Below are 27748 nucleotides of genomic sequence, written 5' to 3'. Positions count from 1 at the left end.
GAAGGAGCCACTTGTTGGTCTTGAGTGTGTGTGTGTGTTGCATGGGTAGTGGGGAGAGAGGGCTATTAAGAAAGAAAAGAGGAAGAGAGAGAGAAAAACAAGAGAATGGAGGCAATTTTCTTTGAGGAGATGGGGATGGAGATTTGGAGAAAGGGAGTATCAGAGAGAGGAGGGGAAATGTCTGGGAAGAGTGGGAGGAAGGGAAGAGGTAGAGATGTGTTGGGATGAAGCCAGGGTAGATGAGTGATTCCACACTGGCAAACCTGACATTGAAAACATTTGTGAAATGGGTATATATGTGTGTGTGTATGTGTGTATAAATATAAACATATAAAAAAAATATATATATATATGATTTCTCTCAAGATAGGTCATTGTGTTAAACCTATCTCAACAATGGTGACTGGGACAGTACATACCTTAACTTTGAAGAGTTAGTCGGTTTGTACCATAAATTTGCCTGAGTCTTCCAACCTCTACATGTGGCTACACTTGGCCTCAGCTCACAGCTTTGATAACAGTATCACAAGGTTCAGACCAAGCCTGCCCAGCATCATGGGCAGGGCTCCAGTTTCCAGTCAGGGACATTAATCTTGGCATCTGTGTCTTGTTTGTTTGTTTGTTTTTTTCAGAGGAAGGACATGGTGACTTCCCCTTGGCTTTAGGGAGACTGTGACTGTTATTCTTTTTCCAAACTCAAAAGCTAAAACCCCTGATTTATCAAGAGAGGGGAATATGATGAAGAGTTTTAGTTTGTTACACTATGACTTAACTTTTCTAGGCCTTCATTTCCTCATCTGATATACAATGGGATTGGGACAAGAAGACATTTCAGGTCTGTTTCTGGCTTAAAAATACCTCTTAAATGGGATAAAAGGTTTAGCTTTTATCAGCTCTAACAAGGCAACCAGATCACCCCACCCCTTTGTGGATGCTCTATGATAGAGAAAACACAAGAATTGCAACAAGTCACCTTGGAAATTGGAGAGATTGTGAACCAGGGTCTTAGATACTAATATGCTTAGAAATGACTGCAGGGTTTGGGGGAACAATATTGCCTTTGTTCTCCCCTTCTTCCTACATAATGTTAAGGTTTAACACTATTTTTCGAACTTCCAGGTGATGACTTACCTAGAAGATTCTGAATGTGCCAAGGCGATCCTAAGCAGACTTCTCAAAGGTGTAGACTTCCCAGGTGGTGCAGTGGTAAAGAACCCACCTGTCAGTGCCGGAGACACTAGAGATGAGGGTTTGATCCCTAGGTCGGGAAGACCCCCTGGAGTAGGAAATGGCAACCCACTCCAGTATCCTTGCCTGGAAAATTCCCATGGACAGAAGAGCCTGGTGAGCTCCAGTCCATGGGGTCACAAAGAGTTGGACACAACTGAGCACACATCCCCCAAGATTTAGGGAGAAAGAAACAGGAAAAATGTACTGTTGTCTTCTTTACAGAGTTGTTTTGAATGAGGGCTAAGAATGATGGTGGCTCAGAAGGAAAACAAGGTTCCCAAGATTTGGTTACTGGATTAAAATGTGTATTTAGAATATAATATATTAATACAGCCAGTTCATTGACACCTATGGGCATCTGTTAACTGAATTACTGCCACAATATTTATGTAGAAAGTTATAAAATCCTGGTTACCTACCACTTGAACTGTAAGCAACCTTTTAGGGTAACAAAATTTGATTCTTAGACTGGTCTGGTGGCTTTTGGTATCATGCATGCTCAGTCACTCAGTTGTGTAGCTTCATGGGCTGCAGCCCACCAAGCTACTCTCTCCACGGAATTTTCCAGGCAAGAATACTGGAGTGGTAGCCATTTCCTACTCCAGGGAAGCTTCCTGACCCAGGGATTGAAACTGTGTCTCCTGTATTGGCAGTTGGGTTCTTCACCACTGAGCCACTGGGAAGCTCCAGCTTTTGTTGTAGGTAACTCTTTTATATCAAAGAAGATGCTCTGTCATTTTGTCCTCTTAGATGATCTTTCTAGCATTAGGAGCTGAGAGGATAATGCAAAGCCTTGATGGTGGGGCCTAAGTCCCATCATACTCAAGTTTTTTCTTTTTGAAGATTTTTTGATGTTGACCATTTTTAAGGGTCTTCATTGAATTTGTTACAATATTGCTTTTTTTTTGCATTTTGGATTTTTGGCGGAGAGGCATGTGGGATTTTAGCATTCCAACCAGGGATTGAACCCACACCCCCTTGCATTGGAAGGTGAAGTCTTAACCATTGGACTGCCAGAAAAGTCTCACCACTCAAGTTTCTGTTGCTTTGTATGTATATGGCTGGGTAGTGTCTCTGAATGGTAGGGATGGATTATGGTACAGGCAGTTTGTTTTTTTAGCAGGTTTAATAATAACTATTACCCTAATATAGATGACATTTCAATGTATGTGCCTATCTCTGATTTTCTTGAGCTCTAGTCCAACTCGTCAAACTCCTGGACTTTTCCTCTAGGGTGCCTTACCTGCCCTTCAAACACAACATACGTAAAACCCAACAACTTTTTTCCAAACAAATTTCCTCTCTTCATTTAGCTAATTTTGTCAGTGGTCTCTCCTCTAGTCCATGAGCTACACGTCATTTTGATTCCTGCTCACCATCACCAAGCATGACCCAGCACCAACACCTCACCCACCCCTTCTATCTCAGCTGCTACCTCTGAGTCTCAGACCCCAGGAGCTCACAGTGATCCTGTTGGCTCAGCTCTTACCTGTCTCTGCCTCAGCCCCACCCTCATTCCTAGCTAAAGCGCTCCCTGCTAAAGCAGCACTTACTACCTTAGTCTCAGTTCAGGTGTTTTCAATGTCTCCCTTTGCTTTCTAGTAAAATCCATGTGCCTTTTTCTTGGCATCAAAAGCTCACCATGAGGCATCAGGCATCTTCACTTACTTTCCTTCTATGTAGATACAATGTTCAGCTGATCCCCAATAAATCCTTACACTAAAAGGCATTTCCTTCATCTTTAGCCTGTCTAAATTTGCCCAGAAGTTCATGGCCCAGTTAAAGCCCTGTCTTCACAAAAGCAGACTCTTCCCGCACAACTGTCAGTGACCCTCTACAGGCCTCACACACCGTATCTGGCCTTGGAGCATAGCTAATTGCCAACCTGCCTTAGGATCTCTCCTAGAGGGAAGAGACTGCATCTTTTACATCTTCCCATCTCCCAGAAACCTAGTACAGTAGGCCCCATTACTTATTCGCTGAGTGAAAGCTTGACATTGTCAAGGTAGAAGTTGGAATACCAAAGAGTAATTTTCTGACACATCAAAATTTCTTTTCAGAAAGTATTTGTTGATCGTATTGATAACTTTTCTCTCTCAAGAATTAGTGCCTTAGATCTAGGTGCTTGGATGGGACTTTTTGTCCCTATCTGACCTCTGAGTTACTTTCTGACAATTGCCTGGAGCACAGCAAGTTTTTAAAAGGCCAAGGTCGATTGTCCTCTGCAGTACAGTGTCTGGCTGTGTGAAAACACAGATCAAGGCTGAAGGTGGTGCTTAGACTGGTGAGGGCCAATAGAAGCTTCTATTTCTGTTTCTATTATCATCTGTCATTGTATGTACTTGTTTGAACTACAGTCCCTTTAGGTTTTGTTTGAAAGTCACGTTTGCTCTTGGTAAGACTTAATGCACATATATAACTTACAGTTGTGCTTACACGTCCTGGGGAGGGCTGGTTGCTTGGCTTGACTGTTTTTCCCTACAGAATTCATTGCTTCTGTCACGGTGGTCTCCTTTACATGACTCTCTTTTCCTTCTGATTCTGGGAACCTTGCCCTTCCCTTGTACCTTTAGATCTGGGGGTGGTTATAACTCTGCCGCTTTTAGCTACGGATTCTAGGATTGGGTTGGCCAAAACGTTCATTTGGGTTTTCCCGTAAGCTGTTACAGAAAAACCCTAATGAACGTTTTGGCCAAAGTGATACTATATCTTGTGCTTCCAAACCTTTGCCAACAGTTTTCTTCTATTATTATTATAAATAGCTCACCTCCTATTGCCCAGTTTTGAGTGTGCTGTTTTCTGAATGAGACAAAGTATACATACATGGACTATGCTTTTTCAAAGCCCTTTTTGGGAGGGGCTTCCCATCAATATTTATTCCTTATGAAAATGAGAAGAGTTTCAAGATGACAATCAATAGAAAACTAGATGAAATGACACCAAAGTTATTTTGAAAACATCATGTGAATTACCCTTTTTTTAAATTTCCCTGTTTTAACATGGATTTCAGAGAGTATGGAGCCTTTCAGAGTTTGATAGCTTTGTTTTCCTCTTTGTTTTCACTGAAAAGGATGGTGAGAGATGCTGTAGTCTGAATGTTGCGTGTTCTTTCTCACATCTGTGTGAAGCCAAGCCACCAACTAGAATTACCAGAGCCTCCGATGTCTGGGTGTCCCTGACCTCCAAGGCAGCACAGTCTGTCCTCTAAGTTCCTGAGCAAACCCTGGGCTGGCCTGTGGGCCACCTGCCCCTTGTGGAGCCTGAAAAAGGAGTCAGTGGTCAGATGCCACGTGTGGAAGGGTATCCCAGGCGTGAACAGGAAATGTGCTCAGAGGAAAGTTACGGTAACTTCACCAACTCTGTGGTCAGGGGGAGGTGTTCTGTGCCAGGGGAACCAGCGTCACCTTCACACTATGTTCACAAACATCGCAGGGCAAGATGGTTCAGAAGAGAAGGATTTCATTTTTTTTTTTTTTGTTCCCTTCTAACATGCTAAGTTCTGTTCAGTTAGAATTTTTAAAAAGGAAGCAAGGTGATTAGGATCTTAACAACCTGATTGTTAAATGGCAGAAGAAGCTCTGATTGTGATGTTCAGGAAAAAAGTATTAGTTGCTCAGTCATGTCTGACTCTTTGTGACCCCATGGACTATAGCCCACCAGGCTCCTCTGTCCATGGGATTTTCCAGGCAAGAATATTGAAGTAGGTTGCCATTTCCTTCTTCAGCGGATCTTCCTGACAGTGACGGACCCCAATGAAGTTCTTAAGAAGTTCTGAAGAAAAACGATGTTGGTAAAGAAACATGCATGCCGGATAGCACAGGGACCTCAGCTCTGTGCTCTTTGATGACCTATAGGGGTGGGATTGCGGGGGTGGGGGTGAGGAGGGGAGGCTGGGCGATAGGGAGGCTCAGAGGGAGGGAATATATGTACACATGTAGCTGATGTGGTTTGTTGTGCAGCAGAAATTAACACAACATTGTGAAGCATTTATACAGCAACAAGAACAAAAACAGTGAGAAGAATGCACTCTTTACAAATGACCAAAAAAGAAAAAACCCAACATGTATTCTATCTTCTTCAGTGCTTCTTTAACTTCAGCTAAGGAATACAGCCTTCAGTCCTAAGTTCTGTCTATTCCATTTTGGTTCACCAGCTTCTGCATGCCATTGGATTTCTCTTTGGTGCTACGGTAAAGAAAAGGAAAGATGGAATATTGTAAATTAAACATGACAAATAAGTGGAATTCACAAAGGCCCTGAAGTTAGGATTTGCCCAGTGAAGTATAGACTGAAAGTGACTTTGTGTATTGACTAACGTTCGTGTTCAAACTCTCTTGGACATTTGGGCAAGCTGAAATGGAATTGTTTCAATGGTATAATTATCGCTTGTGGATCTGAAATAATGATAAGAGACATTTCAGTGACAATCCTGTCTGTAGGCCTTATCTGGGCTCTATCTATGACCTTTAGGAAGTCTCTGACATTGTAAGCAAGATCTTTTGTGTAGAGACAAAGTGAGTTTAGTGACAGATTTTTCTAAATATGACCATGAAATCAAGTCCATCTTGCTAAATGTATGAAATTGGTTTTCTGTTCATTCATGATTTAATACATTACTCCTAGAATCATGAACACGTAAATTATATCTTAGCTCTTCTAGAATTTGTGTGGCCTTGTTTAGAAAGCCATTTCCTTCTTTGGTTTTCAGTTGCCTCTTCTGTAAAATAAAGGATTGACTGAGATCACCTCCAACTTTCCTTCCAGCGGAGCAGTTTTTGTAGGATGGTGCTCCAGGAAAACGGGGTAGAAAATGAAATTTATCTTGGTCCTGTCCTCTTCCCACTCCACTGACTCCTCTATTCAACAGTATTCTCCTCCCTAATGCTCACTTATGTGCCATCCAACTATCAGGTCCAACTTTAAAGAAGTTGAGAGAAGGTCTAGAAACAATCACAGGGAAGGAAATGGCAACCCACTCCAGAGTTCTTGCTTGGAGAATCCCAGGGACGGGGGAGCCTGGTGGGCTGCCGTCTATGGGGTCGCACAGAGTCGGACATGACTGAAGCGACTTAGCAGCAGCAGCAGCACAAACAATCTCTGAAATTATGTTGAAATTTTGATGCAAACTGGCAGAGGGAAAAGAACGTGGAAATTCACAATACCATATGTAAAGTAGATTGCCAATGGGAATTCACTGTAGGACTCAGGGAACTCAAACAGTGGCTCTGTGACAGGCTGAAGGGGGGATGGGGAGGGATATGGGAGGGAGGTTTGGGAGGGAGGGGACACGGCTCCTATAGCTGACAAGAATCCTATAGCTGATTCTTGTTGATGTATGACAGAAAACCAGAAAATTCTGTAGAGCAATTATCCTTCAATTAAACAAACAAACAAACAAAAAAACCCACTAGAAGTCATGAGGCATGAGCCAAGTCCTAAGCGTCACATACTTGTCTGGGAACCTTGGGGAAGAATTAGACCTTCTGCACCTGTTCCCTCATCTGTGAAATGGGTGTAAAGGTGACTGTCCTATTTATTTATTTCACAGGTTAATGTGGAGCTCATTTGAGATAAAATAGGAGAAAGCACTTTGTAGCTCTATCAATATAGACCCTAGGTGCTCATTTGTCAATGTGTTTCCCACACTGCATTTTAGGCTTCACTTTATTTTGCAATCAAAGCATTAACTGAACAGGTGGGGAGTGTCCTTTTAGGGTCAGGGTTCCTTCCCTGGTGTTTGGAACCACACCTTAGAGATGGTTATCCACTCCACCTGTTCAGAGCATTGTTTATTTTTATAGTAATTGGCCCATTTACAATAGGCCAAAAGGGAAAGTTTTGTTTTGTTTGTTTTTGGTAACCAAGCTCCCTTCCCCTCTTTCTCATGGAAGCACAAGCAACTTTCAATTTTCCAGAAGTCAACTGTATCACAAATTCACAGATTATCTGTGGGAAATCTTTCAGTTCTCACTGCCTTGCTCACAAGCAGCAGATAAGTACCTTCTCACCTCCCGGCTTACTCTTCATGTTGCCTGTTGTCAAGGAGGAGTTGTGAGGGAAAGAGGTTTGAGGTTACTGCTTCCTGTCTCCACACCTTTAGCTGGGTTAGCTGCTAGGAAAGGCTTTGAAAAGCAAAGCACTAAATTCATCATCAAAACAACTTGCCAGTTCAATTAGAGACGTGTCAGTCAAGCCAATCTTTTGAGATCAGAAGCCAATACAACTGATGGATTGACAATGTCTCTCTTTTAATCTAGTAGGTTTGACCTAGGTAGACTAAATACTCACAAGATGGAAAACCAACTATTTCTAGGGAAAGGGGTGGGTCTGCTAAGAAAAAATTAACCTGAGAAGGATGCTTTCCACTTCTAGCACTAACTGGAAAGCAAAAAGGAATCAAACAGAATGTAGTATGGGGAAGCTAAATATTTCTCTGGTTTCTTCTTCTGAGTCTAGATAGGTCCTTGAATTTTACGATATGTCCTAAATTAATTGAAGTACTGTGGAATCCCTAAAACTCAGGGAATCAAAATGTGTATCAAATCCAAATGTCATTTGGGGTTCTGTTTTTTGGTTGCTTCGATGGATCCATGTTATTACTTTAGTATCACAGAGTAAGTGGTGTGCATTTTTTACACATGCCTCATTTTAAGAAAAAAGTAAGAGGAATCAGAATTATTGTGTCTACGGGAAGTCATAGTGATGACATATATTCAATATCACTTAGAACAACTGATTATCTTTTTCTGCCACCAAAAGTAATCTCCTTCCTTTAGTGTTTCTCTAAAGCAGATGTAGATTTTGAAGTCCTTATGAACTGGTTTGTCGCTTAGGTTTCTCTGAATGATGGACATGAATGAACCAAGGTGGGACCAAGTACTATAAGGCTACACATGTTGAAAAACAAGAGGTTCTGTTGGCCAGAATGAATTCAACCTGAATCTTAAACTGGGAGGCTGTTGTCCACACTAGCACATATTAAATGAACTACTTCAAGCATAGCTGCTAATTTTAAAAAGATCTGTGCTGATATGGAAGAGAGAGGAAAGTAAAGCTTGATAGATAAATTGGACATCTCTTTTCCCTCAAATGGCCATTTAACCAATATTTTTTGAGCTTTTTCTCAACAAAATATTGGTACAAAGGGTCATGCAAGAAGGCACTTTTCCTTCCCTTGCTCAATTGCTGGATAAGCCATCAGCCAGGAGAATACTGACAGTAACAGCCAGCCTAAATACTAGGATCTTGGATTGCTCTTCCCTAAGTAGTACTGGAGGAGAGTGGGCTCAGGAGAAATCTGATTGATCAGTAATAACACTGCTGAGGTCTGAATTAGAGGTTTCATGATTGACGGAAAGAAAATCTATCTTTCAGTTCTCTCATTGTATTATGCTTTGTGAAGGAAAGCAGAGGACGACCACTGCTTCTCCCTTCTGAAAAAGAGCAAATGCTGACTAAGCCCCACGGAGTTGACTGTGGGCCTGGGAAGCTTTGAGGTCATTTGCTTTTTCTTTGCCATGATCCCCTAGGCTGGAAGAATGTCCTCCTCACAGCCCAGACGTCCAAAGGCCACCTCAGTTTCTGAGCTGTCTATTCTGGTCATTTAATGAATGAAGACATAGGCAAAAGGAAAACGGGGTTACTTACTGGTTGGTCTGTGTGGTCTGAGGACAGTATTTATAACTCTCTCACTCACCACATCTAAGCCCATGCTGAGTTCTGCCAATTTTAGCCTGTAAGTATTTCTTGAGTTCATCCACTTCTTCGTAACCATAGTTCAGGCCCTTATCATCTCTTGCCTAGACTACTGCAATTGCATCCTAACTGGTCTCCATATTTTCACTCTTGTTCTCTTTAAATTTACCTTCCACATTTATGCTATGGGGATCTATATAAAATGAAAACTCGTATGTATGACTCTTCTGCTTAAACTCCTTCAGCAGGCCCTTATCATCTGCAGGAGAGAGCCCAAGCTGTGAACTGCGCTCACTTTGCCAATCTTGTCTGTAGCAACTCAGGTCCAGCAAATGGAGGTAGTTGCAATTCCCAACACCTGCCATACTCGGTATTTTTCTCTTTGTCTTTATCTTTCCCACAGTCCCCTACCTCACCCACACCCCCTAAAACAAAGGCTCTGCTAGGAAACTTTTACTTAATAAAAATGTGCTGAATCAACATATGCATAATCCTTAGAAGACTCAGGTCAGCAGTCACCTCCTCCGGAAATCTTTAGCTGGTTCCCTCTAATCTCTAGCTGCCCCCACTAATGCAGATCACTGTGCCGCTGTTTTTAGAGTAGCTGTCGGTTCATAGAGAAGGGACTTGTGGACACAGTGGGGGAAAGAGAGGGTGGGCCCAACTGAGAGTAGTATTGACATATACACTCTACCATGTGCAGCACAGAGAGCTCAGCTTTGTGCTCTGTGATGACCTAGAGGTGTGGGGTGGAGGTGGAGTGAGAAGGAGACTCAAGAGGAAGGAGATATGTGTCCTTAGCACTGATTCACATTGTTGTATGGTGGAAACCAACACAACATTGTAAAGCAATTATCCTCCAATTAAAAAAAGAAAAAGGAGCAGTCTGTTTATGCATCTTTCTTCCCCACCAGATTCTGAGCCGCCCAAGGACAGAAGCTGAGCCCTGCTTCCCTTTGGGAAATTGGTTTCTCTCTCCTAGTGCATCGTGGAAGGGTGTCATGCCTGAGTTCTCAAGATGCACCAAGCGACCTCCTGGAGTGTAGATGCTTGAGCTCCTCTTCCTCCTTTGCTTTCCAGGCCACTGTGGGTGCTGGGAGGAGGAAGCCAAACTGAGAGATGATCCAGGATTTCTCTTTAGCCTTACTCAGTTTTCTTGCCCATGTACCCGCCTCTGCACCCTTCTTTTTAAAAATCTCTGCAAAGAAATTCTGTTCTCATGTTTTTCTTTTTTTCTTACATCAGCTTTCAAAGGGATATCAGAAAGAATTTGAATGCTCATTAGAACAAAATTCAAGTAATTAGTCACGGAAACACACTTCCTGGGGTCCTCAATAGGCAGAAATACAGATACCTAATCTGAAAAGGAGTGGCATCTAGCATTTCTTGCTGGGTTGATTCTTCCAGTCAGAACCAACCCAGTGATTCTTTCTAAGTAAGCAAAGAAAAAGGCCATGGAAGATAAAACAAAAGATGAGTTGGATTTTCCTATCAAGACAAGCTGAACTTTTGGAGTCTTTACATGTTAACTTCTCAGTGCTTTTAGAGAGTATTTGTTATGGTGAATAATAAATGAAGTTAAAGTTGCTATTGAGACACAGATTTTGAATAAGGACTTAGAGATGCTAGGCAGAGTTAGCTGCTAAGAACGGTACAGTCTTATCAACATCTTTCACTTGTCAGTTATTTAATGAGACTCCCTTATTCAGACAGTGTTATACAAAAAGTGTAACCTCTTGTCTTTGCTCAAAGGAGACTTGCAAACTAGGGGTGTAGAGAAAATACATGCAGATCGAAAGCTAAACAACTGGAAGCCTCTGAAATAAGAGGTATTCAAAATGTAGAACAGAGAGTAATAGTTTTGAGACCTAAGAAAGGAGAGACGCTGGAGGCCAAGGAGTCACTGAGCAAAGTACACAGAGAGTCCTGGGAAGGTATCTTAAGTGATCTGGTTAACTGGAGGGTTTTGGTTTGAGGAGTTGAGGTTGGAAAAGCTTGTGGAAGCCTATGAATTGAGGGTAAGACATGAGTTTCAACCTTTAAGCCACTGGTTCTTCAACTTGGTTGCACATTAGAATCTCCTGAGAAATTTAAAATATACTGAGGTCTGGGTCCTATACCCAAAGATTCTGATTTAATTGGTCCAAGAATCAAGAGTTTCTTAAGCTCCCAGGTGACTAATGTGCTGTCCGCTTGAGAACTCTGTTAGGCTATAGCGGTTTTCAATCCTGACTGAATATTAGAATCACCTGGGGGGATTATTAAACTAATACCAAAGACACACAGAATCAGGAGAAAATATTTGCAAATCACATATCTTGATAAAGGAACATGCATCAAAAATGTGTAAGAAACTCCAACAACTTGATACTAACAAGATAATTCAGGTAAACGGGCAAATGATCTGAATAGACATTTCTCTAAAAAGGATATACCCCTGGCTAACAAGTACATGAAAAAATGCTCAGCATCATTAGTTATCAGGGAAATGCAAATCAAACCATAAAGAAATACCACTTCACAACTCTAAGATGGCTATAGTAAAAAAAAAGATGGACAGCAACAAGTGTTGGCAAGCATGCGGAGAAATTGGAACCCTTATACGCTGCTGGTGGGGATGTAAAATGGTGCAGTTGCTTTAGAAAACATTTTGGCAGTTCCTCAACAAGTTAAATATAGAGTTTCCATAATGACCATCAGTTCCACTCCTGGCATACACCCAAGAGAATGGTAAATGTTCATCCACACAAAAACTTGTACGTGTTCATAGCAGCCTTATAAAAGATAGCTAACTAGTGGAAACAATTGATCAATGAAAAAACAAAATGTGGTATATCTATACAGTGGGATATCATTTGGCCATGAAAAGGAATGAAGTTCTAATACATGGTACAACGTAGATCAACCGTGAAAACATGCTAAGTGAAAGAAGCTAGGCACAAAAGAACACATACTGTATGATCCCATTTATATGAGATTCCAGAATAGGTAAACCACAGAGATAGAAAATAGATTAGTGATTGCCAAGGACTGGAAAAAAGGAATGTGGAGGGGAGGCTAATGGGGATAAGATTTTTTTGGGAGTAATGAAGTATTTTGGAATCAGATAGTGATGATCCATTCACAACTTTGTGACTGTAATAAAAAGTCATTGAATTGTATACTTAAAAGGGTGAACTTTTAAAAAAGGTGAGTTTTATGGTATATGAACTGTATCTTGAATATGAAATTCGCTCAGTCATGTCTGACTCTTTTCAACCCCATAGACTGTAGTCCATGGAATTCTCAAGGCCAGAATACTGGAGTGGATAGTCTTTCCCTTCTCTAGGGGATCTTCCCAACCCAGGGATCAAACCCATGTTTCCTGCATTGCAAACAGATTCTTTACCAGCTGAGCCACAAGGGAGTCCAAGAATACTGGAGTGGGTAGCCTATTCCTTCTCCAGTGGATCTTCCTGACCCAGGAATTGAATCAGGGTCTCCTGCATTGCAGGTGGATTCTTTACCAACTGAACTATCAGGGGAGCTGAATTATATCTTAATAAGTTATAAAAAATAAAAAATGAAAAGAATCAATCCGTCCCCCACCAGCATTAACCAATTGAATTAGAATTTCTGAATGGGAGCCAGGCACATGTTCTTCTTCTTTTGTGACAAATTTTACTTATTTGTCTATTTGGCTGTGTTGGGTCTTAGTTGGGCAGGCGAGATCTTCCATGCATCATGGAAGATCTTTCCTTGCTGCTCATGGACTCTTTGGTGGTGGCGTGTAGGCTTCGGGGCACTTGGGTTCAGTTGTTCCTCAGCATGTGGGATCTTAGTTCCCCAACCAGGGATCGAACCAGAGTCCCGTGCATTACAGGGCAGATACTCAACCACTTCTCTCTGGGACGTCCCCAGGGACAGGTTCTTGATGTACAACTAGGGTTGAGAACTATGTAGTGGCACAGTGGTAAAGAATCCATCTGCCAATGCAGGAGATGCAGGTTCAATCCCTGGGTTGGGAAGACCTCTGGGAGTAGGAAATGGCAGCCTACTCCATTATTACTGCCTGGAAAATTTCATGGACAGAGGAGCCTGGTTGGCTATATAGTTCATGGGGGTCGCAAAAAGTCAGCCATGACTGAGCATGCAGGCACATGCAGGAGATGAAAATCTCTTAGTGACCTATGCAGCTTTGTTTTCCCCAAAGCAGAAACAAAATACTTGAGTACATGGATTCAAATCCAGTTTCAACTGTAAATTTCATTTTTAAGAGATTATTTTATTGACCCTTCAGTATGGATATGTGGGTATATTGCTTCAAATAACCCTTTTCAAAAAATGCAAATAGGTAGACAATTGTTAGTATACCTCAAAGCAATAGAAAAAAAAAGTTTTTTTTGTATTGAATTTTGAATCAAAGACACCAAGTGATTTATTGTTTCAGATAATTTTGGAAAATCATGGTTGCAAAGTTGACTCTCAGTGCTCCAGTGGCCTATTTTTCAAGCGACTGTAATTTACTTGAGATTTAGTCTTCATTTTGCTCACCATCTGCTCAGTGATATTAGGTAGATCATCCAAAGTTTCTAGGCCTCATGTAGTCACTACCGAAAAAGGAAATATAATGTCATGTGCTAGAGAATGGGGATATAGTGGGGAAAAAACAAGATAGAATAGATATGCTTTCTTCCATTATGCAGATTTCATGTTCTTTGCTTAAAAGTAAAGAGACTTAACTAGGTGTCTCCAAATTTTCTGATCATTTACCGAGGATAATATAAAGGTAGAAGACAGACTAGAGAAATAACTCCTGTGGGCCTCTTGGGCTTCTTCCATCTTCTGTGATTTAAAGAAATAAATATGCAAGTGTCTTGGAAGGTTGCCTTCAGAATTTGCTATGGAGGATAAATTTGTTGGGTAACATTTTTTTACCTCTTTATCCTATTCTTGGAATGGACAATAAAATAAAAATGTTTCAAAACACTTAAGTTCCTTCATCAAAGGATGAATCATAGCTTAAAATATCAATACAAATCTACTTGTTTATCTATGTCAGGTGTGGAAAGCCACTTTCAAGTAAACCACTTGATTAGGAAATTAATACAATTAATCATGATTAACATGTTAGAAATCTCAGCATAGATTCAAAAATTCCAAATGCATAGCTGTGGTGTTCAATACCAACAGAAGGCCACTTTCTGCCTTCCAAGTGCCTTCCAGCTTACTCCACTGTTCCATTCAAAGGAGAATGAAAATAATATCAAAATGTACACATTCAGTGTAATTACCTCCCAAAGAGCTCCTGTGTCTTTGTCTGCCAAGAGAAAGTCTTTGCTGGAGATCTGTTTGTTAATTAACATATCTTGATTTCAGACAAAAAGGAAGTCCTTATATTCTTTTTTCTGTGTGTGTTCCATTATTTTAATTACTTACAAATTAGAGGGTTAGCATGGTTTGTTAGAGTCAGATCTAGTCTTTAAGTCCCAATTCTACTACAAAGTAGCCCTGGTTCTTAGTTTCATCTTATGATACATGCCCTCCTTCCTTACGGAACTGGAGGAAGAGAAAAGTGAGATGTTATATTGAAAAGCACTTCGAAATCTAAGAAATCACACAAAGATACTATTATTAATTATTAATACTAGCTATATATGTTACCTATATTAACTTTTGAATAACCTTAACATCCCATTTCTCACCCATTTTTCACTTACAGAAAGTTAATAAACCTAGAATATTTATTTTGCTCAGCAGTCACAATGGATTAAAAAATTTGAGACTAAAGAGGGGAAGCAACTTATGAAGCAAGCTGTTGTTTCTTCACTAAGTCATGTCTGACTCTTTTTCAACCCCGTGGACTGTAGCCTGCCAGGGTGCTCTGTCTATGGGATTTCCCAGGCAAGAATAGTGGAGTGGGTTGACATTTCTTTCTCCAGGGGATCTTCCCGACCCAGGGATCAAAACTGCATCTCCTGTGTTGGTAAGTGCATTCTTTACCACTCAGCCACCGGAGAAGCCCATGAAGCAAGCTAGTGACAAACAAAAAGAATTTAGGATGAAGTCCAAACTATCAGTGCTTTCTTCTGCCCTTCTGTCTCTCCTCCCACCCCCATCTCTCTCTCCCTCTCTTATCTTTTTTAAGTCTTTATACTCTTTTTTTTTAAGCAAATGATTTTCTCCCCCTTCAGAAAACAAGATTTTGGTGAAGCAGTCGCCCATGCTTGTGGTAAATGACAATGAGGTCAACCTCAGCTGCAAGTACACGTACAACCTCTTCTCAAAGGAGTTCCGGGCATCCCTTTATAAGGGAGCGGATAGCGCCGTGGAGGTCTGTGCTGTGAATGGAAACCACTCCCATCCACTTCAGTCAACAAATAAGGAATTCAACTGCACCGTGAAAGTAGGCAATGAAACAGTGACCTTCTACCTCCAGGACCTGTATGTCAACCAAACGGATATTTATTTCTGCAAACTTGAGGTTCTGTATCCTCCTCCTTACATAGACAATGAAAAGAGTAATGGCACCATTATCCATGTGAAAGGTAACGTACCACTCGGCCAATGTCCGCTCTCGAGTAACGGTTTTCAACTACAGTCTTGAAAACTAGGTCATGATCAGTGGTGGGGGTTGGCTAACTCCCAAAGAGGAACACCAGAGAGGAGGTCTACACATGTTAAGCTAGTGATATTTTGCGTATTTTGTTTCCTCTCACATTCTGCCCTGGGAAGAAGTAAGGAAATGTACTCAAATGCCATTCCCATATCATTTAATCTACTCTATTCTATTTTTCAGAGAAACATCTTTGTCCATCTCCCCGGTCTCCTGAGTCTTCTAAGCCATTTTGGGCCTTGGTGGTGGTAAACGGAGTCCTAGTTTTCTATAGCTTGCTAGTAACAGTGGCTCTCTCTAACTGCTGGGTAAGAGAAGCAGCGTTGCTTTCATGTAACTTTTCTATTGCATAAGCAATTGGACATATTCAAGAATTTTGCCTATGTGGCTTATTTTCCGTTTAACATGTGATTATTTTCTCTTTCTCTGCTAGGTTTGAGTAGGTTTCCCTGCTAGATTCTCTTCTAGACTATTCAGTTTTATCTGAAATAAAAATCTGATGTGAATTTTATGTTCCAGAAGCCATTGATTAGGTGTCCAGGCAAGTAAGAAGCTAAACAGGCAAATTAGGGTGGGGGACAAATTAAGGTAGAAAGTTAGTTTTCTTCTTGCCATTTTGCAATGTCATTATGACATATAAAATATGTATAAAAACATAAGTGACTTGGGAATCTAAGCAACTGAAGCCAATGAACAATTTTTGTTCAGGGTCAAAAATCATGAGAAATTTGACTACTGAAATTACGCATTCAAACCTAGCAAAGAAACTAGGTCTGTTTATCTGAGTCATATTTTATCTCTTCTGAAGCAGTTAAATTTTGTGAGACCAACTATGGTGCTGTCATTATGAAACTGTAATGGGAGTTAGACTTTTCTGAGCTCTCACTGCTGAATTGGAGTTTACGAACTTTTGCAATTGTTCATGCAATTAACTTACACTGCTTTTCTCTACCTTCTTCAATATTGAAGTTTTGGCCTAGGTTTGAACACATATTGATAATCATATATACTGTGAATCGGGGACCTCCTTATTTTCTTTCCTTTTTCTTACTCAGACACTTGCTGTTCTTATGTACACAGGGTAGCACTCATTCCATATTGTCTTTGAATTTCTTTTTCTAGAAGTTAGATGCATGCATGAATCATTTCCTCAACAAGAGATGTATGTTCCCCAAGGGAAAAGACTATTTCTCTTGATATTCACCATCCATCTGGTATTAAGTACATTTAGTTTAGTGTTTATAGAATACTTATGAATTGATAACCTCTAGAGAGGCCAAACTAAGGATTTAAATGTGTATGCCTGGAGCACCATACTCTTCTTGAAGGCACAGTCCATACATCGGATTTGTACATGAATCAGTGATTTCTGGGAGACATGTCATGTTGAAGCCATCTTATTTACTATAGCCTTGGTGCTGGGCAGGGCATGAGTGGAGGGGGAGGGCAGTTGGGTTCACAGTCACGCCCAGGATAAACTCGGCCTGCAGTCCTTTTAAACTGTTGTTGGTCTATGGCCAAAGTTTGTCTCTCCCTTGTTTCCCGCATGCTTCTCCCATTTTGGGAGACTAAGGGGCAGATGGACATTTGTCAGGCAGCCTGTTGCCTGATCTGTACCTCCAACAAGATCTGTAAGCAGCAAAGTGGCTGCTTGTTCCTGGAAATCCTTTATACCAGATATTATCTTGAGAATTTGCCTGCCTTGCCTTCTGCAAGTTGCCCAGCCCTGAGGGGGGCCTTTTATGTAGTCAAATGTTGCCCAAGTTCTTCCTCTGATGTTAGTTGAGTCCCTTCATCTTTGTGGATCTTGCTATCTTCATCCAAGATATCTTACATCTTTGAACTTCTGTGGAGTTTGTCAATAATATAATTTAGAAACTCAGTTCCTGTTTTTATTTGATCCCCTTAGAATATCAACTTCTTAATTAAAATCCAGGTGCAGTGTCTTTTGGGGGTACATTTCCAGGACAGGTACTCCCCTGTACCATGCTGACCTAGGTCAATGTGCTTTCCTACCTTTGTGAAAAGTAGTTTTGGAAACTGTTTTAACTTTTTGAGGCCAGAAGGGTATTGCTCACCATTTAAAATGTATTGTCAACATGCACTAGAGTATCAGTTACTATAACCAGGTTATAAATTATATAACTATATATTAGTTATATATTATACAACTATAATATAATATATAACAGTTATATATTATATAACTAATATACTAAGTAGCTCAAATTACCCAAAGGGACAAAAGTAGCTTCTCATTTTTAATGAGTTTAAAAAGTAGATTTTCAACTTGGAAACATCATAATGCAATACATTTTTCTTTGGCAGCACTACTAATCCCTAGGGCTTCCCTGGTGGCTCAGATGATAAAGAATCTGCCTGCAATGTGGGAGACCCGGGTTCGATCTTTGAGTCAGGAGGATCCCCTGGAAAAGGGAATGGCTACTCAGTCCAGTATCCTTGCCTGGAGAATTCCATGGACAGAGGAACCTGATGGGCTACAGTCCATGGGGTTACATAGAGTCGGACAGGACTGAGTGACTAACACTAACTCCTAGTGAGGTTCATCTTGCTTTGTCTTGAGAAAACTTATTCTGGTCTCTTTCTGTCTCATGAGCTCCCTGAAAATTGGGAAGTCTCAGTGCTTGGTATACCTTATCTTCTTCTGTGGCCTCTTGTGGTTAATGAGGTTACTCAATAAGAAGTGCCCTTTATTTGCATCTCAAACATAGCTGTTTGTACTCTCCGACCAAAAGGGGATGAAATAAACATATATGTATATTTCATTGAATAACACAGGATTTTTACCTGGGCTCGTCTTTTCCCTTTGCTGTTCAAGCAAACAGCACCTCACTGAGCTAGGCAGGCAGGTCATTAGGGATCCCTAGAGTTTAGCCATTTCGGGGGTACTTTTCTAGGATCCTATTTTTGGCTGGCCTGCACTGGGCCTTGGTGTAAGCTGCTGCTTTCCGGAACTTCCTGAGGACATGTGATGTACTGCCTTAAGCAGTTCTAGGCTGAGTGGGTTTTTGGGAGCAGCTGTAGATGCTATCTCAGTCCTTGACCTGTGGCTGACATCTGAGTAAACAAGGAGCTCCCCTCTGCCAGCGGCCACAGACCAGCACCTGTTACCCTCACTCAACCTCCATTTGCTCCGTGGGGCTGGTGAGCCCGTTCTCCTCCTTAGTCTAAAGGAACATTTAAAAAACAGTTTTCTCCTCTATAAATCACACTGTGGGGAATGTGGGGAATATGTGTACGGGTAGTATCTGTCTTTAAATCCAGTGGGTGTGCTTTTAAAAATCAATTATTAATAATGAATTAATTCAGCTGCAACGGGTCTTGGTTGCATCCTGTGGGATCTTACATTTCGGCACATGGATCTGTAGTTTGGGCTTCAGTACTTGCTGCACCTGGGCTTACTTGCTCAGCAGTATGTGGGATCTTCAGTCTCTGACCAGGGATCAGACCTGTATCCCCTGAATTGCAAGGTGGATTCTTAACCACTGGGCCACCAGGGAAGTCCCTCCAGTGGGTTCTTGAAGACCATGCCTTTTAAATATATCGTCTTATGTTTGCCTGTGTCTTTCTGCTGCTTCCAAGAAATGAATGGGTAAGGCTGGGTTAGGAGGAAGAGAAAGGGAGGAGTGGTCCTGAAATCGAAATCACACGTCTGTGGCAGACAGTGAATAGTGAAGTGTTGAATGACTTAGTCACCCAGACATGTAAAGTGAGTGCCCTGCACACATATACACATATGCTACATGCTCATGGACACTGTGGGTTCTGTTTACTGTTCCCAGCCATGCATGTGTCATTTCTATCCCACTGTTGTATTTACAGTTAGGGTGAAAATGAGTAAATCTGCTATCTGATAACAGCAAGAGGGTAAGCATGGGAGCGGACTGCAGCAGGTTTTTCATAATTTTGGTGCAATCCAGAGAACTTCAAAATCAAGACATCTTCATTATGGGGGTCCTTCTAATTGGTTATAGTTTAATTTGAGTGTCCAGAGGCAAAAACTGTCCTTAGAAGTCTGGCAAAAGGAGTCCTCAGAGTTAGAGTAAGTACTATCCTGCCTCCCAGGATATCAGCAGCAGTCTTTCACATTTATTTCAGGGCAGTTCCTTGCCTCACTCCTTCCCTGCCATAACCCTGTGCTCAAGAGGACTCTAGTCTTTTATTTATCGAAAGGATGTAGAACCAAGATGTTTCAAGGGCAACTTCCCTCACACACTTGGTTTCCATAGCTATCTCTCTCTGAATGAATCCCCCAGTTATGTCTGTTTAATGCTGTCCTCTTCTTACTTCCAGCTAGATAATCCATCCATCATCTCAAATCCCAAATAACCAAAACTGAATTGAGAGCCACTCTCAAATCTACTTTACCTATCTGCTTGCCTTATACCTATAGATGGAACACTGTCCTCCTGGTCACCCAGGCTCCGGTCATCAGTCATCTTTGAGTATGAGCAAGAAGGAGGACCCAAAGACTCTAACAATACTCATTCTAACTTGATGATGTATTTCATATCCATTGCTTCCTTTTCATTCCTTTCTTTTTCATGATCAGACTCTTCAGATCAGGATTTCTTGGTCTTGGCATTACTGACATTTTGAGCTGGATGAGACTTTGTTGTCAGAAGCTGCCTTGTACAATGTAGGATGTTGAGCAGCATCCTTGGCCTCTACCCACTAGAGGCCAGTAGCACTCATCCTAGTTGTGACAACCCAGAATGTCTTCAGGTGTTGTCAGATGTCCCCTGGGACAGAGGATAAGGCAACTGGAGGTGTCAAGGATGAGTCTTAGGAGGTCTGGTTTGGGCAACTATATGTAGGATAGTGTTACTCATTGGGATGAGAAACGCTAGAAGAGACCAGCCTTCATGCCGTTGAACATGTTGAGTTTAAAGCACATTTGAGGTCTAGTCCAGAGATATAAATTCGGGTGTATAGGTGACAACTGAAGCTGTGAATGTGGATGGAGTTGCCTAGGAGAGAGGCTGAGTAGAGGAGAATGCCTAGGACTGTCAGGAGCTCTAACACTTAATGTCTAATTAGGGAAGAATGAGTTTGCAGAGGTGGCAAGGAGGCAGTGGCCAGAGAGGCAGGATGAAACCTGGATGGTACCATCTCACAGAAGGCAAAACAGAAGCATTTCAGAAAGCAGCGAGTGATGGATAATCTAGAATGCAACTGAGAGAGTTCAAAAGATGAGGCCTGAAAACAAGTGTTTTGCCAACCTTCAGCACTTAACTCGTGACCCTTTGACAAAGAAGATGGGAAGGGCTCAGGTAGGAGTGCATGGAAATAAGGCCAGTCTTTCGCTTACTTATTCATGACATTCCTGTCCAACATATTTACTTTTGCATCAGGCCTACATGCCGAGAAATAGACTTTTTTTTTTTTTTCATTTTAGAGAACTCTGAATCCAGAAATCTGGATGGCTTTCTAGTTTTAGAATTTTTATGGGTCTTTTATTAAACAAGTAAGTTTTACCAGCACATTGATCCAGAAAAGATGTTCTTAACCCTCAGACAAAACTTTGCTAAGGTTCATGGTGTATATAACTCTTGTTCCAGGGTTAGTGTCACCTCTATTCCCCTCAGCCCTGGTAGAGCTTCATCCAGAGGAGCTGAGTCTAAAGAATGGAGATGAATGATACTATTGTCTTTAATGGAGTGGGTTGCCATGCCCTCCTCCAGGGGATCTTGCAAACCTAGGAATTGAACCCAGGTCTCCCACATTGCAGGTGGATTCTTTACCAGCTGGCCACCAGGGAAGCCCTAATGGAAATGTATATACACATAAAGGAACAGGAATGTAACTAGTTGCCCAGAATGTAACACTCAATTAATTTGGACTCCACTGTTATGTATTTGTGACCATTCCAGACTCTGGAGGGCTGAAGGTCCTCTGGTTAATTATGGGGAAAAATGGCTTCTTTAAGCAAATGGTTAATGTAAGAAGATTGCCATAGGGATGCTTAACCTTTTCAAAGGAGGAAGGACCTTTAAGAATACTCACATATCAAAGGTTGATATGTTAATTAGACATGCTTTTGGAATTCAGTTCAAATGGCTGCATTGAGGGTAACAGGGGTGCCTTTCTTTAAAATACTTTCTTTGATTCAAAATTTTCAAGTTAATTTGGAAGAGTCCAAAGTAGTTGGGTTGGATTAACCATCCAAGTCCAAGGTGCTCAGTGAATTCATGGCTTCATTTGACTGGCTGTGCTCTGAGTGGTTGTCGCCAAATCTTAGAACTCCTCCCCAGACACGTCTGTCTGTGTCCTGAACCCTTCACAATGACACTTCTTCTTTTCACAGATGAAGACTAAGAGAAACAGGATGCTTCAGAGCGACTACATGAACATGACCCCCCGCAGGCCAGGGCCCACCCGAAGGCACTACCAGCCCTATGCCCCAGCACGGGACTTCGCGGCCTACCGCTCCTGACACGGACGCCTATCCAGATGCAAGCCGGCTGGCCCCTCTTCACCTGCTCAACACCACTGCTCTGGATAGGAAAGGCCTGCCTTGTCTTCAGCCAGCCACCTTGGCCTCCTGTTAGGCCGCTGACGCCAAATTTTCTTGAATGACTAGACCGAAGAACGTCATTTTGAGATCTGAGATGAAGTGAAGGAATATTACTGTGGCAGACTCTATCTCATAGTGCCACAGTCCAAATTCAAACTCATCGTGTATTTATTGACTGGATTGAGAGGTTAGGGTCGAAAACCAAAAGTGAGTGGATTCTGTTAAGCCTTGAAATCTGCCTCCAGTTCCTCTCCTTTCTAACTCACCCGCACGTTGTGGTCAAGCGAAGTGTGATCTCGAAAGACTTTTTCGATGGAGAAGAAGTTAGGAAATCACTCCCTTTGATGAAATGGGGATTTAAGGTGGGGATAGGTTAGAAAGGGGGAGGGAGTGGTGAGACGTAAACATTTTTAAAACCATTAAAACACTGTCTCTCACTCATGAAATGAGCCACTTAGTTCCTATTTAATGCTGTTTTAGTTTGTAAAGATGTAGATACTCTTTTTGAATTCTGGCCCTGTTTGGTCATTTTGACCAAGAGATTCTCTTCAGAGTCATGGAAGGCAAACCAACTTGCTTTCCTCGCTCCCTATGATGGGAACTCAATGTAGTCTTCACAATATAATTTTGAAAGAATAAAGTAGTCCTCCCACACCAAGGAAGAATGTGTCAGGAAATAAGGTCACTTTAGGTCAAAAATTATTTGAATACTATGAAGGGCTATTTGTTCAGCAGCTCATTTCAGTCCAATCATACAGGGGCCTCTTCTGTTCCTGTATTTTAGGTCTACACAGTTGGTTTCTTTATTGTCTGCGTGGAAGTCTAAAGTGGGATGCAGAGGCAGCTTCCAGAGAGAGAAGTAAAGATACTGTGAAAGAAAGATGTTAGCATCCATTAGAACAGGAGAGATGAGTCCTGAGAAGCTTCTGAAGGAGGGAGAACAGAAGGGAATGACACAATTCTTGCCGTGCTGAGGGGATGGCCAGCATTTGGTGGGAGTTTTCCAGAAACAGCAGGCAGAAGGAGTCATGATGAGAACTCCTTTCTGGGATTTTTGGGCTTTAAGACTCAGAGCTCCAGAAATCTGTGGTTCAGCCGTCTGTTTACCCTGGAGGTCCTTCAACATGGAAAGATATTTGATGCTTTTGAGATAGCATCAAAGTTCTGAAGACACTGCAAGGCCAGACCCTGGACACACTATGGATATTTTTCTGGTTCCAGTTTGGGTCATCTGGAGTATGTCTGGGGACCTTGAAGAACAGCTTTACTGTTGCCATAATAATCTGTTCAGTGCTTTGATTCATTCAGATGTTGGAGAAGTCTAGGTTTTAGAGGCAGGTAGACCTGGTTCAAGTTCTATTGCTAGTTGGCCTCAGGAGAGTCACTGCCTTTCTAAAACTCTGATTCTCCAACTATAAAATGAAGATAATGAGCACAAAAGTCTGTTTCTATACTATCATTTCCATGAGGGCATGTCCCAAGTTTGTCTTTTTTTTTTTTTCTGCTTGTCCCTGGCACGTAGTACCATGCCTAACATATGTTAGCTATTATTATTCTCGTGTAGATAACCTATGTATAAAAATTAAGCTGGGCAATGACCTGAGAAAGAAGAGACTGTTATAACACAAATTTAAACCCACTACCCAGGGATGAGGTGCTACAAAATTTGAGAGCCTCTAAACTCCCTTGCATTCCCTGTTTCAAAATACTTTAGCTTGTAATAAAAATGTACAGCATTCTGCCTCCCACTTTTATGTATATAAAGAGGTCTTCTCTAACTTTTTTTGGTAACATGTGGAAGAATAGAAATCTTATAATTCCAGACAGAAGATATTGTACTTTTGTTGATTTTAAGATGGGTTTCCATTCCATGAATTTAATTATTTCAAAGAAGGTCAAACCTAGTGGTACTTGGGTGATGAAGAACTGTTGAATTTATGTGACACATGTTACACATTGTCAGGCTCTTGGCAAACAGAGTTCCTTAATCCAAGTTATCAGATTGAATTAGAAAAGGACAGAGCTAGAGAATTTTTTGAAAGGGGAATGACAAAAAATAAATTAAAAAATGGAAAGATTTGCTCTTTGGTAATAAATGGTTTTATTTTCTGATGGGAAAAATAGGTCTACTGAAGATGAATCATACTTTAGATTTTTCTTACTCACTCTGAACAGAACCAAAGTAGAAATGTTAACAGGGAAGTCCGTTTTCACTATTACTATGAACCAAGAAATGGTTTAAAAACAGTGGTTGGAGCAAGGCTTTTACAGTTTCAGATATGGCAGTTATGAAGAAAACAATGCCTTTTGCAGCTATTTTTGTAAGAGTCTTATAATTAACAGTGTTTCTATAATTTTTGATTGTGAGCTCACTTATTTGGGGATGAGCATGCCAATTTAAAGAGACTAAGTGTACATGATGTTCTGCATTCAGTGATAAAATTACTGAACTACCACATGCCTGTTTTTAAATTTGTGCTTTAACTGTGTAGAGCAGGTATGTTTTACTTTTGGTGATGAATCTGGAGAAAATCTGTTATTTAAAAAAAGCATGGGATAAACCCTTCTAATAAATCTCCAGTTTAGCCTTTAAAAAAAAAATCCAGACTTTGAAATATTAGTTTTACTTCAAAGGGAAGTATACTTTTGGATTGTTAGCATGGCTTAAGTCAGCTTCTCATCAGAGCAATGGTTTATGTCTCTGAGATGTCAGGCTGGGCTTACCTGTGCATTCTATGTGATGTAAATGCTGAATCAGAGAGATCAAACTTCAGCCTTGATTCCATCTGTTCCTCGGGTTAACTAACTGAGCCACTAGTTCTCATGGCTAATTTAATGGGGATGTTGGTGGTTAAATGAATATCAGATCCCTCATCTCAGCCTTCTGTACTACTGTACAGAACCATAGCAGGCCTGGGGACTGAGTCCACAGTGCTAAATTTAACTACATGCTGGAGGTTGAGATGGTGGCAATGATGAACCTGGGACCAAGGCATCACTGCTGTAGACTTGTTACTATGCAGGTCTTGGTATCTGCAAGGGCACTTGAGGCTCAGGAAATCTCTCTCTTATAAGTATATAGATACTTTCTGATGCACTCCCCCTCAAATATCACAGATATGTTCCAGCCTCAGGGCCTTTACACATACTGTTTCCTCTGAAACGTCTTCCCCAGATATCTACCTGGCTTCCTCCTTCCTTTTCTTCAGGTCCCTGCTCAAGAGTCACTTTCTACCATTGTAAAATCCCTCCAAGAAACATCTGCTTTTCTTGCTTTTTTTTTTTCCATAGCATTTCACAATTTCTTACACATGATTTTTAAACTTACTTGTTTACTGCCTATTTCCCCAAACTAGACCTAAGAGGGATGGTGCTTTGTCTGCTTTGTTTGTTGTCTTATCTCCAGTGCCCAGAACAGAGCCTGGTGTTTAACAAATATTGATTGACTGAATGAATGAATTTCACCAGCCTTTATGAATTAATGGCCAGTCTAAAGAAAGTAATCTGACTCTGAGAAGAAGGGAGCCAGTTCTGTTTTCCACTTTCCCATTAGTAAGCTCAAAAATCCACTTTATTCATGAGACAGGAAGTAAAACATATACACAGCCAAACCTGGTGAAAAAAAACCTGATATCTATAAGTTCATTTACATTTTAGAAATATTTGTGCAGTGAGAAAAACCAATACTGTTAGAGTCATCTTAAAAAGTCACGATAAAAAAAAAAAAGTCACGCTAAGTCGAGATTAGGTTGATTTCTCATTGAAGTCTCCAAATCGCCTTTTAATGGAGTATTGACTATGTTTCAAACATGCGTTTAGTATAAGTCATCTGAAAATGTTGATTTTGCTGTTAACATCCCATCCTACTACAAAATCGCTGCTCTTTCTTTTTTCTTGACCCACTAAATTCTATAAATGCCTTGCCTGGCTATGATTCTAAAAGAACTCAAGGATGGGAATGCTGAGGACAGACAGTTTAAGCTTCTTCTCCTGTCATACTCTTGTCATAACTGAACAGGCTAATTGCATGCAATAGTTTAAAAGAAGAATAATAAACAAAATTGTGGCATTTGGAGCATGTTGAAAAATTCAAATAGGTATATTAATTACTATACACAGTGCTATCCTCTTGGGAGTAGGAAAAGGCCCTTGCACAAGAGATACAAGCTATTACATCGTGTAATAGCTACCATTACTTGATTGTAAATTGTACTTTGAGTGTGGCCTGAAGTCACCTAGGTGTGCTATGACTTCATCTCCAAATGGACTATTTCCTTTGTGGAAATGGAGCTCATTAAACTTAAAGATAACCCAAATCTCCTACTCCAAGAAAAACTCAACTTAGCTAGTAACTCATGAATTTGATTGGATAAACCAAATCAACCAGAAAAGGATAAGTTGGTAAAAAAAAAACACAAAAAACCCAGGCATTCAATGAATAGCCTCAATAAATATTCCTTTACTGGGCTAATAAAAATAGTGTAACCTGGTTCTGTGAAAAGGTTTCAGCCCTTTGAAACTCAAGTGCAAAATGGAAAAAAAAAATGCAAACCTTTCATGACTTCACCTCACAGACCTCCCACCTTGTTCTAACTATATAACTAAGAGACCGGTATGCCACAGCCTTGAATTCACTTTTTAAAATCCAGTCAGGTAAGAGAGATTGATTCCTTTTAAAGCAGAACACTTTTTCCTCTCCTTGTCTGGAACAGAGAAAATGGATGAGTGAGAAAAAAATCAAAGAAACTTCTGGATCAATCATAACAGGGGCCCTAACCCCTGCCCTGGGCTTCTCTGGTGGCTTGACCACCAACCTAAGCAGTAGTCAATGGGATGGTCTGGGAGTTACCGGAAACTAGTTGGTCATCTTATCTGTGTCTCTTTAGCTGAGGCACCAACTCTTAGCTTTTTAACAGCGGTGCTCAGAAGTTTAGCTCTTCTGGAATGAATCTGAGTGGGTGGATCTCTCGACTTTCTCTGATTTGGCATCCTAAAGGGATGTGTGGCTTTCTCTTTGAAGATTCCCAGGCTCTCAGCACTTAGAGATCCAGGCCACTGTCGAGGTCAAAGTGGAGCTCACTTCCTCAGGGTGACTTTTGTTCCGTTCAGAGTATGGACACTGGGCTCCACGCTTGAAAAACACTAAGGATGAAATATGGGTGATCCAAGAATATGTCATCTGTTTCGAGCTGATCTCATTATTGAGGCCACTCTAAAGGCCAGAATGTGTGCTTCCTAAGCCCGTTTCCTTATCTTATTTGCCTGGGTAAACTCGGTGAAAAGTTTTGGAATGCTGGGAATTTGAGGGAACAAAAAGTCATAGAAAGGTGAATTTATCTTTGGGTAAGGGTGGATTGGATTCTACCTACACTTCAACAGGCAGAGCTATCTCAATGACAGATTGAAACACTCCTCTGGCTCCAAAGAACAAATTGTGAGAGCGAGGTGGAAATGTCAGTTGAGACAGAAGAGCAGCAAACAGCTTTGTTTTCCTATAGTTGTGGTTTTGCTTGGTGATGATGACACACGCCGATGAAAATGTGCAGCATGAACTCCAGTCGTTATCTGAGTGAGCATCTCTGCCAACACCGAAGGATATGTGTGGGTGTCACCTGCAAGCACAGAGAGAGAGAGAAAAAGAAAGGCCCTGGTTCGGAAAGAAGAGCCAGTTAATCAGAGATCAACAGTGAC

The 27748-nt window shown here is 41.1% G+C and overlaps 1 protein-coding gene across 1 annotated transcript in view; it reads left to right on the top strand.

Moving 5' to 3' along the window:
• The window catches only part of CD28 (CD28 molecule), a 33572-nt gene extending 9767 nt beyond the window's left edge, over positions 1-23805 (top strand). The window contains exons 3-5 of the mRNA XM_043445916.1: positions 15098-15451; positions 15703-15827; positions 21848-23805. Coding sequence (XP_043301851.1) covers positions 15098-15451; positions 15703-15827; positions 21848-21976 — 608 coding nt within the window. The 3' untranslated portion in view covers positions 21977-23805. The remainder of the gene's footprint in view (positions 1-15097; positions 15452-15702; positions 15828-21847) is intronic.
• The last annotated feature ends 3943 nt before the right edge of the window (positions 23806-27748 follow it).

This window comes from Cervus canadensis, chromosome 24, assembly GCF_019320065.1.
Source record: "Cervus canadensis isolate Bull #8, Minnesota chromosome 24, ASM1932006v1, whole genome shotgun sequence".
In the NCBI taxonomy this organism is placed as follows: domain Eukaryota; kingdom Metazoa; phylum Chordata; class Mammalia; order Artiodactyla; family Cervidae; genus Cervus; species Cervus canadensis.
The sequence above is the reverse complement of the archived record's forward strand: the minus strand, read 5'-3'. Positions and strand labels throughout refer to the sequence as shown.